At 39.3% G+C, this 10,077-nt stretch overlaps 3 protein-coding genes across 3 annotated transcripts; all 3 read left to right on the plus strand.

The window, feature by feature from the left end:
- The first annotated feature begins 168 nt into the window (after positions 1–168).
- LOC147819014 (uncharacterized) lies at positions 169–1,384 on the plus strand. Its single transcript, XM_087174525.1, has 4 exons — positions 169–393; positions 605–709; positions 815–916; positions 1,054–1,384. Exons 1-4 carry the CDS (start codon positions 202–204, stop codon positions 1,141–1,143), a joined length of 489 nt encoding a protein of 162 aa, XP_087030651.1. The 5' UTR covers positions 169–201; the 3' UTR covers positions 1,144–1,384.
- Positions 1,385–2,576: 1,192 nt separating this feature from the next.
- LOC147819015 (uncharacterized) lies at positions 2,577–5,490 on the plus strand. Its single transcript, XM_087174526.1, has 4 exons — positions 2,577–2,829; positions 4,538–4,648; positions 4,766–4,867; positions 5,118–5,490. The coding sequence occupies exons 1-4, from the start codon at positions 2,638–2,640 to the stop codon at positions 5,202–5,204; spliced, it is 492 nt and encodes a 163-aa protein (XP_087030652.1). The 5' UTR covers positions 2,577–2,637; the 3' UTR covers positions 5,205–5,490.
- A 2,339-nt stretch (positions 5,491–7,829) lies between these two features.
- LOC111656606 (B-type lectin plumieribetin-like) lies at positions 7,830–8,757 on the plus strand. The gene is made up of 3 exons (XM_023408387.2): positions 7,830–7,988; positions 8,174–8,267; positions 8,360–8,757. The coding sequence occupies exons 2-3, from the start codon at positions 8,178–8,180 to the stop codon at positions 8,618–8,620; spliced, it is 351 nt and encodes a 116-aa protein (XP_023264155.1). The 5' UTR covers positions 7,830–7,988; positions 8,174–8,177; the 3' UTR covers positions 8,621–8,757.
- Positions 8,758–10,077: the final 1,320 nt, after the last annotated feature.

Consider the following 10,077-nt stretch of genomic DNA (forward strand, 5'->3'; position numbering starts at 1 on the left):
AAAAGATGTAGAAGGTGGAAGTTCTCATGTTGACACTGGAGGATCAACACTGAGGCAAGACCAAAAGAAGTAACTCTCTGTCTCCAAATGGTTTCCTCCCAGTAAAAAGAGGGCTGGATGTTCTGCCCTGGAAAACAGCACAGAGTGGGTGTTTCGTTGCACTGTCACACAACCCCCATTGTTACAGACACTGGAGTGAAGATGGCTGCTTTGTTGCTGCTGCTGCTCAGCGTCGGAGCTTTGTTTTTTTCCTCTAATGCACAGGAGGCTTACAATAGACTTCCTGAAACTTACAAGAAAGGAGTGGATCTGGCTCTGGAGAAGCTCAACTCTCATGCTGGAATCCAGCACCATTTTCTCTTCTTCAGAAGTGTTAGCAAGTCAGACATCGAGGTATGTCTGTTTCTGTTTTTACAGAATCATTGTTTACAATCTGCTGTTAGCTCATAATTTGGGAGGTTTCCTGTGATTAACGGTTAGCAATAATAATGATCCCAGAAGAAGCTCTAATCATCAAAGAATGAGGTGATTTCATCAGAAAAAGACCCTCATGGGGAATTTTTGTGAGTTGCCCAGATCTAACCCTCCCTCTCTTTCTCCTCAGTCTGGCTTTGATGTGAGCTACATTTACCACCACTTCCTCCTTAAAGCCACCAAATGCCCAAAAGGAACAGTTGATTCCACAGCGTGCAAGTTCAGAACAGACAGAGTAAGTTGTGTCTGATTTCGAGCTGTGTTACTGAATTCAAAGATGGAGACTGCGAGAGCGACTCCCTGTCCTAACTTGCTGCTTTGTTTTTGTTCATTCATGCAGCCGCTGGTTGACTGTGCAGTCTGTTACAAAATGTTTGGAGGAGAAATTGAACAACTGCCCAAACCATACATTCACTGTATCCACAGACCGGCCCTGACAGAGGTTAGTCTGTTCCTCTTTTGCTTTACTTACAGTCTCTTCTTGTGTCTCATGTGATTTCAGTCTCTTCTATTATAAATACCAAAACCACACTGCAAGAATTTCTGACATGTTTCTCCCATTTTTCATCTGAATGACAGGAGATGAACGTGGAAAGAATAAATCACTGCAACAGAATGGGTTACAGCAGTGGAGCTCCAACTCTGCTGGCATCAATGGGGTCTCAGTGAACACTTTCTTTTTGAATTGACTCGTTGTAGCCGGAATCAGTTACTTACATTCTTGTTTATGTGTGAACCTAAGCTCATTAGTGTTTTTAATATTGTTTTTCGTAGTGTGGCCATTTTTATTACATTTTAGTGAGATTTGTGTAACACATCTTCGGTCATTTGTTGTTTATTCTGTGCTAATCTGTTAGACTGTTGACATGTTCACACAAAATAATAATAAAGTTTAATTTTGTGAACGATCGACAGTTGAATGAATTGGGTACTTTGATGTAATTTGACTGAAGTGAGTATTTGAAAGCAAGCAAAACCCTATTGGCATTTGCGGTAGCACTCCATGGTCCATCTTGACTTCCTCCTAAATTATTTAAGGCAATGACCTCATCTTTCCCCTCTTCCAACAACAGCAAAAGTAGTGTTTCTTCATACAACTTGCATGATCTAAAGGTGGTGTGGCGTAGTGGTCTAAGCAGGCGCCCCATGTGTAGAGGCTACAGTCCTCGCTGCAGTTGGCCCCGGTTCGAGTCGACCTTTGCTGCATGTCATTCCCCCTCTCTCTGCCTCCCCATTTCCTGTCTCTCTCTACTATCCTGTCCAATAATGGCACAAAAGCCCTAAAAAATATACAAAAAAAAAAAAATATTGAATATTTCACAAAATAAGTCCCAAATATTAATATAAATTTCTATAACAGAAGTTTGCTTCTTCTTTCATCTCCCGTTAAACATTTAATAGCACCTCAGATTTATCCTTTGACCCCTTAGAGAGGCCCGATTCCTAGTCTGGGAACCACAGGTTTAATCTACTGAACTGGTAAAACAAGCTCCACCTCAACACGCTGCAACAAGTAAAAGAATGTATTAAGGTTATTGTATTTTTACACTTCAGTATTTACACTTTTACCTAAGTAGAAGTGTCTTCTTCCACCAACACCACTGGCTCATAAGGATCAACAGATGTTAAGATGTTAAGGAACAGATTGTTTGGGTCAGCAGTAACAAAAACTGTCAGTTTCATTTCAGTAACTGATTCATTAAACCAACCCATTGGCTGAATTCGAAGAAAAACTCAGTTTCCCATAAATGAGCTGCTTTCCTGTTAATGCAACAAGAGAGTTCATTCACCCACTTATTATTGGTGACATTTATATTTGTCTTGCGACCAAAGGCTTTTCCCTGCATGTTGAGCCTGTTTCCAGCAGTTGAATTACTAATCCAAGTTTCCATTGTTGTCACATCTAAGGATATGAGTAATTCTACCTTTGGCAAGCAGCTTTGATTGTGTGTTTTGTTAAGACAAGATTTATTCTGTGTCCCCCGGGGTATTATGGGAACCGGGGCATAACAAGTAAACATTTTGAGCAACGGGCCTGTCAGTGTGTTTAGTTTCACGTGGTTCTTCTGCAGCCATAATAGGACTTGTTTTGGACGTGAGCATTGATCCCTCAGGAAGAGGAGGGAGTGCGCTGCTGCTCTTCTCACACACACTCGGAGAAAGATGGCTGCTGGGTTGCTGTTGCTGATTTGTGCTGGAGCTGCGCTGTACTCTGCCGAGGCCCAGGATCCTTATAATGACCTGCCTGACAACTACAAGAGGGGAGTAGATTTGGCAATGGAGCAACTAAACTCCCATGCCGGGGTGCACCACCATTTCCGCTTCTTCAAAAGTCTGGAAAAGTCAGAAATTGAGGTAAATTTGGGATTTGATTGCTCCTGCCTTGAAGAATTAAGGCGGATAGATTTGTTTATTAAACGTGTGTGAAAACTTTGAATTAGAACATCAGTATTAGATTTATTTGTTTCATTATGACATTAATCATTGAAAACATTCATAGCAGCTTTACTTGACACAATGACATGAGATGACGCAGCAAAAGTCATAAGTTCTGAAAGTCTTCAGGAATGTATTTCATTAAAACTAAACAGTTAAATGGTCATTTATAATCTCAAAAAGAAAGAAAAATGAAAAGAAAATGGTTCTGGTGTTGATTTCACTTTCTTTGTCACTCTCCGCATTAAGAGTTTGGCACTCTCACTCTGCCTCTGGGGATATTCTGGTTCATACTTGTTTTCCCATCTGCTTCAGGTCAAGCTCGCTCTATGTCATTAAATGTCAGCATGTTCTGAGTTATAAGGTGTGTCTTAATTGGAGGAAAAAACACATTCCCACCATCGCTCACTCTGATACGGTCTGATAACGTGAAATGGCAGCGTTTATGGTTTTAATGTTGAAAGCTATCAGTTGTTGACTTAGAGAAAAGCCACTACTGAAATATACAACAGCTGCAACATGTCTATTAGGCAATGAAGACAAACATGAGCCGATGTCCAAAGCCAAAACCACTGAGGTGTGTCTTCAAGGGAAACATTTGGGAGGATGTGCTGATTAAAGAGAAAGATTACATTTCCACCATCGTTCAATCTGAGTGACTGATCTTATCAGTGCAACTTGGCAGCATTTATGAAGTTAAATTATTCATATATATCTATTTTATATACTAGACACTGTTGTAGACAAGAGTCAAAATCAGACAGGGAGGATGAACTCTTACTGGAATCATTTGGCGAACGCTCTGCTGATCTATGACACACGGCGCATATGGTTTGCGTTAACTGCAGTAACACAGCCTCTGGAAGATGTTTTCTTTTCTCCAGGACTTAGATGAAGCTGCAAAGCCATGGTTAGCTTGTGCATAATGTCCTGCAACAGTAAAAATGTTACTTTCAAGTACAAAAGTAGGTACCCAGTCAGCTTATAACATGGACAGCTGCATTATTTGACCAAGGGGGGAACTTGTCACACTGTGCGTCGTCCTCAGAGGATGAATCCTAATGACACTTGTCCACCACTGACGGGACATATCGATGTGTGAATGTAGATTGTACAGTAGCGCTTTGTTTTACAGGTCTGTCATTTCCGGGATATACAGGAAGTTTTCTAGAAAGAGTCATAATTATTTACAAATTATGGGGAAAAATGAATAAATAAATATTCATTCATAGTTCATTTATTATTGGAAACTTTACTCGTGCATGTATTTTAAATTGTATGCTTGATTGTAAACAACTTTTACACTTTTTCATGTCAGACTTTCAAGATCATAATAGCAATTAATTGTCAATTCAGGGAATTAATTGGGAGAATACTATTTTATTTATAATTAGCACCAGATTATTTGGTCTTTTCTTAGAAATTTCCTGGAAATAGTTAGAAAATTACTTGGAAATTAAGGAATAAATATTGATTGACTTAATTGCTTGATGTACATTAACATTTATTTTAATCTGTTATTTTGTTATTTATCCCTCTTTTTATTGTGTAAGTACAAATAGTTTTTTTTATCATTTTCCCAGACTTTCCTTATTTTATATTAAAAAGAATATCTGCTCTCTTGCAGGCTGGATTCGGTGCGCAATACCTTTACCACCACTTTTTCCTGAAACCCACCAAATGTCCCAAAAGAACAACAGACTCCAACCCTCAGAGATGCCCCTTCAGGAATGACAGAGTGAGCAAATGTCAAAAAAAAAAAGAAAAAAGAGAAGCATTCATTTCACAGTTATAAAAAAAGAAAACATCAACAGCATCCTCATGCTCTTAATGTGTTTTTATAATTCCTTCACAGCCACTGATGGACTGTGCGGTTTGCTACAAAACACTACAAGGGCAGATAGAGGCCAGACCCATGCCGTACATTCACTGTATCCAGAAACCGAGGCTCACAGTGGTAACGCTTCTCATGTTGTCTGTTTGCTGTGGTTTTAAAGGCCCTGTATGTGTGATTTTTATGTGGTTATAGAATATTTTTAATTACTCTGATGACATATCTTTGAAATGATAAATAAATAAATAAATAAATAAAAACTCATCATGCAAGCTCACGCTACACTGCACCTTTCTGCGTGTATGTTCTTAAATGTTAGAAACCGAAGTTTTGGGGAAAAAAACAAATGTGTGTTTTTACGCTTCTGTTTCAGGAAATGAGGACAACCAGGACGGAGCACTGCAGAAAAATGAGTTACAACAGTGGAGCTCCTACACTTTTGGCTGTGTCTACTGGCTAAATAAACTATTCAGACATAATATAACATAATAACATGCTTCATATAATAACCTGCTTCATAACACAGTATATCTGACAAAACACTCAAGAATCTATTAATCTGCTGCCTGCTTATTTGACTACAGTCTAATGAGTCTGACATGCTGAAATCTTCCATATCAAAGTGTCTGTTTGCAATGTTTTGTTATATTTTCCTACAATAATGCTGTGATAAACTAGAGTCGTCTCTGCTTGTAAAGTCACTGTACTACAGCAACACTGTAATAAAAAAAAAAAGAAAAGAAAAAGCTGATGTCATTTACTGTAATACAGGTTCATTTGTAATCGTCAAGAAAAGCTGTAACTCGCATTTATCCACGTCTTGTGCAGACGAGGGGGTAAGTGGGCGATGTGACAGTCCATGCAACCATGAAGTTGGTTATGATCCCAGTTATTGCAGTAATAATATCACGCCTTCAGCTCTACTCCTACAACTGACACCCACTTTTGATTTAAAACATCGCTCAGGTCAGAATTTGACAGCTGGACACAGGAAATCTGAGCCCCTTGTTACTTTCCACTATAAGACCAGCTGCAGACAGTATGAGGCGCCTTATGCAACATCATGTGAGCGTCTCGACGAGCAGCAGCCCGGATACAGACCAGAGACGTTTTCACTCAAAGTGGATTCCTCAGTCAAGCTTTGACAAACCTTAAATCGTCTGAAATGTACAAAACATCACACAGAAGTAAAACGTACATAAAAGGTAAAAAGGTGTGAAAAAACTTATTCTGGGTGGAAAAATAAATCACATCTTTTACTTCAGTGAAAATACCTTTATTAGAAGCACTTGTACAAACAAACGCAATCCAATACCATCCAATACTCCAATAATATCCACTTTTCCTCTTTCTGCAGAAGTCAGATGTACATGGAGGAAATGTTGCTCAGAATTGGGATGGGAAGACTTTAGATTTCACTTCCTCCAGTTGCAGCATGAGTGGTAAATTTAAGCTGACCCCAGAAAGGAGGAACACACTACACCTTATTTTGTACTATTCTCGATGCCACCCAGCAAAATCATTCTGACATTAAAACCGGCTTTTTACTTTAATCTTTAATTTGCAAAACCCCCCAAAAAGTGTAACTTGCACAGTAGTGGCCCCCAATGGCTGTGAGAGGTAACTGCATTATAAATTTGACTGAAAAATCTTTTAGAAATGGTTTTTAGAAGCTTTGCAGGCCTTTGAGAGAGCCAAGAGATCCAAGAGTCTATTTTTGTGCGAGCATGAAAGTAAAGATCCATTTTCCTGAAGAGCACGGAGCCTTTTTTCCTCACCCGGGCTGATCCGGCACTGTGGTTTGGCTATAGGCAATTTTGGGGGTTAAGACTGATCACACTTTTCGTTACTTGTCTCTGACCAAGTCCACAGTGCACAAGAGTTACATGCCCTACAAAAATGTGTTAATGTCAAAGTCTCCAGTAGATTGGCGTCTTTCTGCAAAGGCCAGATGAAAAGAAATGTGTGTTCACATTGTTCAAAATACAGGTTTGTATCCAAAACCCTGTTCACCTCTTTATGCTGTTTGGTTTTACAGTAACCTAACAGTCAGTGCGCTGTGTTGTTTGCTGCAAAACCCTGATAAACATGCTAGAAAACACCCCTAAGACTTATCCTTTGTTATCTTCTATCTCAGCTGTGAAATAAATGTCACAAAATCAGTACCGCGAATTTATTGCCACAACAGCGTTACACTACTTTCAACATTAAATTCCAAGTAACTGCTTGAAGGGGAAGGTGAAACTTGGTTCTTCGTCTAGTTTTGCTTCTTTATTTAGTTGTGCAATGTGTTAACAGGGTATTTTGCAACTAGACACAGAGAATGGTGAAAATAGAAAAAGAATTTACTTCACTACTACTACACTGGAAAGACAGATGACTGAATTTGCAGTTTCATCTATCCGTACACTCACAAAGCACTTTATTAGGAACACCTGTCGGCTGCATCTGCTTATTGAACCAATCAGCCAATCGATGTGGCAGCAGACAACATCAGAAAAGACCGTTGTTTGAAAGCCACAGCCTATCTGACTATTGGACCGTGTGAATCCCTTTATGGCTACAACTGACTGTCTTCTATCAGCTACTTCCAGCATAGTAATGAAACATGTCACAAAGAAAAAGTCGTCTCAAACTGGTTTTAAAACATGACAATGAGTTCAGTGAACTTAAATTGCCTCCACAGTCGCCACATCTGAATCCAAAAGAACACCTTCGGGATGTTGTAGGATGGGAGGTTGACTACGTGAATGTGCAGCTGACAAAACTATAGAAATGAGATGATGCAATCACGTCAACATGGACCAGAATCTTAGAGAAATGTTTCCAACATCTCTAAGTCCATGAAGAATTGAGGCTGTTCCTAATAAAGTGCTTGGTGGGTGTATACCAACCAAAAAATGTATAAATATTACATTCCTTAGCATTCAGTTTCCTTCGTGGATCTACAATAGATTTGTATCTTTCTACATATTGTCAATGTGTTTGAGAATTAAGTGGCAGCAGATGTAATGATGCAGACAAATGTTGAATTGTTGAGCCTCACCCTTTTTTGACATTACTCCAGAGTTCCAGATAACTAACCAAAGATCTGACACGCCTTATCACATTTCCTCCAATAAACAGAATCCATCTGCCACTCCTCCAACCCCAGCTCTGCAGATATATAAAGGATGTGACCAGCTCTGAATTTCACCTCCTTCACATCTGTTCACTGACCAACCGGCGTGAGACATTCAAGCCTGTAAGTACTTTACTCTTCTTTACTGACAGATTCATGCATTACTGCACGGGAGTAGTTTAATGGAGTGTCATTGCAGGATGCTGTTAAATCTGTTTATAGTTGTTAAATCTAGAAAATTACTACTAATTTGATGGAAATGCCAAATGTCTTTTGGCCTGACACATCAAATTTTATTTTTTTTACAGAATCATGAGTAAGAATTACTTGTCCAAAAATGATGAGCTCCGCAGGGGAGACTACCTGTTGTCCAACAACAATGAGTGGAAGGCTGTCTTCCAGGTGAGTAAATCAGACGTTTTGCATTTCAAAAGTTCATCAAAATCCTGATTCTGTTTTGGAAATAGCAGTTAAATGTCTGTTTCTGCCTGCAGGATGATGGTAACTTTGTCATCTATGGCTGGAAGCCTGTGTGGTCTTCAGACACTGCAAACTCAGACGCTGTCCGTCTGTGCATGCAGTCTGATTGCAACCTGGTCATGTACAACATGCAGGACACTCCCAGGTGGAACACAGATACGGCCAAATCCGTCGCCAACATGTGTCGCCTGCAACTGACCGACGGCGGCAAACTGCTGGTGTACAAGGAATGTGAGAAAATCTGGAGCTCTGATGATTCCAATGGCAAGAAATGATGGCTTATCGTGACACCGCAAAGCTCTTGAATTTGAGCGCTCTGCAAGTGAAAGTCATGCTTGGCTGCTTTCTATGAATAAACTTGCCTGTCATCCAACCTGACTTCCATTAAAAGCAGTTTTTCACAATGAAGAAATGTGTTTTTCTTGTCCTTGCACTGAACCGACTCATGGCTTTTATTCAGCTTCAGTATGTTCCACCTCTCAGCTCTTGCGAAGGCACAAAATGTGACTTTAGCAACAGTTATTTCACACACTGTACGTTGCATGTGCATTTTGAGCTGTCCCGGGCCGACATGTATCTTGTAATGAAGGTTTAAGAACTCAGATTCAAAATTACATGATATATGATGATTACAGCCAAATTTGAACAACGGCATCGTTAAGTTCATGGTGTGCAGTTTGCTTTCTGTGCCTGCTTCACATTTGCATTTTTGCAAAAAGCCAGATATGCAGAGTAGAAATACTTTATTAGCTTGTGCAATGTAGCTACTTAACACAGCATGTAAAGCATTTTCCCATTGTTTAATTCAGCAATTAAACATGATCTATGAACACGTCAATAAACATATTGCAGAACCCGAAACTTTTCCTTCACACTTTTCCAACAAGCTTTTAAGCACCACTATAGCTTGATTTAATGTTCAATTCATGGTTTAGAGCAAAGTCTGTCTCGAGAAAAACAACTGGCCAAAAGCAAACCAAATTTAGTTTTCTTTTGTAAGGACTGTGCAGCAGCACTGGAGCCTCAGATTCATGCACATAGGCAGGTGTAGAACCAGCGTGTATGTAAACCATGAGAAAATACAAAAACTTCATTATGGGCAATGAGCTTGTGCAAACAGGTACATCAGTTGCCTTTTTCTCGGTTTGATTATGAAGAATCCACCGCTTCACAAGAAAAGTAAATGCTTTTAAAGATAGGGGATTTAGAAGTATCAGATTATCTGTCTGAACATGCACAAACTTCATCTCTCGGCAGGTGAGCCAAGCAAGCTGTTAAGAGATTTCAAATAGATTTTAAATAATAAGGTAATTTTAGGATCTTTGAGTTCTATATTTGTTGTTTCTTGCTATTTGATTGGTTCTGGTTTGAATCAATCAGCCTGAAAACTATAAAATAACTGTTTTATTATGTATTTGTTACAAAATTAAAGTGCAACTTGATGATAATTAAACTGGTGGAAATTAAGCAACTTGAGAATGAAGGTTAATACTGTAGTGTATATAAAGAGTCTGGACTTTTTTGCTATCCAAACTTTTGTATGTGCTACATTATAAAACAACCAGGATGTAATTCCAGGTCTATAAATCCTACGAACTGCAAATGACCTGTGGCACCACATATGGTGCCGAGGAGGATCGATCAGTTGAAATGAAAGGAAATTATTGCAACTGCAACAAACGACCACAAGATGTCACACTAATCCCACTGTACCCACATGTGCCTCAACTTG

Source organism: Seriola lalandi, unplaced genomic scaffold, assembly GCF_002814215.2.
Source record: "Seriola lalandi dorsalis isolate HSWRI2012SDOR001 ecotype SW California unplaced genomic scaffold, Sedor1 jcf7180002054360, whole genome shotgun sequence".
NCBI lineage: Eukaryota > Metazoa > Chordata > Actinopteri > Carangiformes > Carangidae > Seriola > Seriola lalandi.

Excerpts from the sequence above, each read along its gene's own strand:
- LOC147819014 (XM_087174525.1), top strand. The coding sequence starts at position 202 with ATGGCTGCTTTGTTGCTGCTGCTGCTCAGCGTCGGAGCTTTGTTTTTT. Across the intron at positions 394-604 it reads TTAGCAAGTCAGACATCGAG|TCTGGCTTTGATGTGAGCTA; the intron begins GTATGTCTGTTT and ends CTTTCTCCTCAG. Across the intron at positions 917-1,053 it reads ACAGACCGGCCCTGACAGAG|GAGATGAACGTGGAAAGAAT; the intron begins GTTAGTCTGTTC and ends TCTGAATGACAG.
- LOC147819015 (XM_087174526.1), top strand. The coding sequence starts at position 2,638 with ATGGCTGCTGGGTTGCTGTTGCTGATTTGTGCTGGAGCTGCGCTGTAC. Across the intron at positions 2,830-4,537 it reads TGGAAAAGTCAGAAATTGAG|GCTGGATTCGGTGCGCAATA; the intron begins GTAAATTTGGGA and ends GCTCTCTTGCAG. Across the intron at positions 4,649-4,765 it reads GCCCCTTCAGGAATGACAGA|CCACTGATGGACTGTGCGGT; the intron begins GTGAGCAAATGT and ends ATTCCTTCACAG.
- LOC111656606 (XM_023408387.2), top strand. The coding sequence starts at position 8,178 with ATGAGTAAGAATTACTTGTCCAAAAATGATGAGCTCCGCAGGGGAGAC. Across the intron at positions 8,268-8,359 it reads AGTGGAAGGCTGTCTTCCAG|GATGATGGTAACTTTGTCAT; the intron begins GTGAGTAAATCA and ends TTCTGCCTGCAG.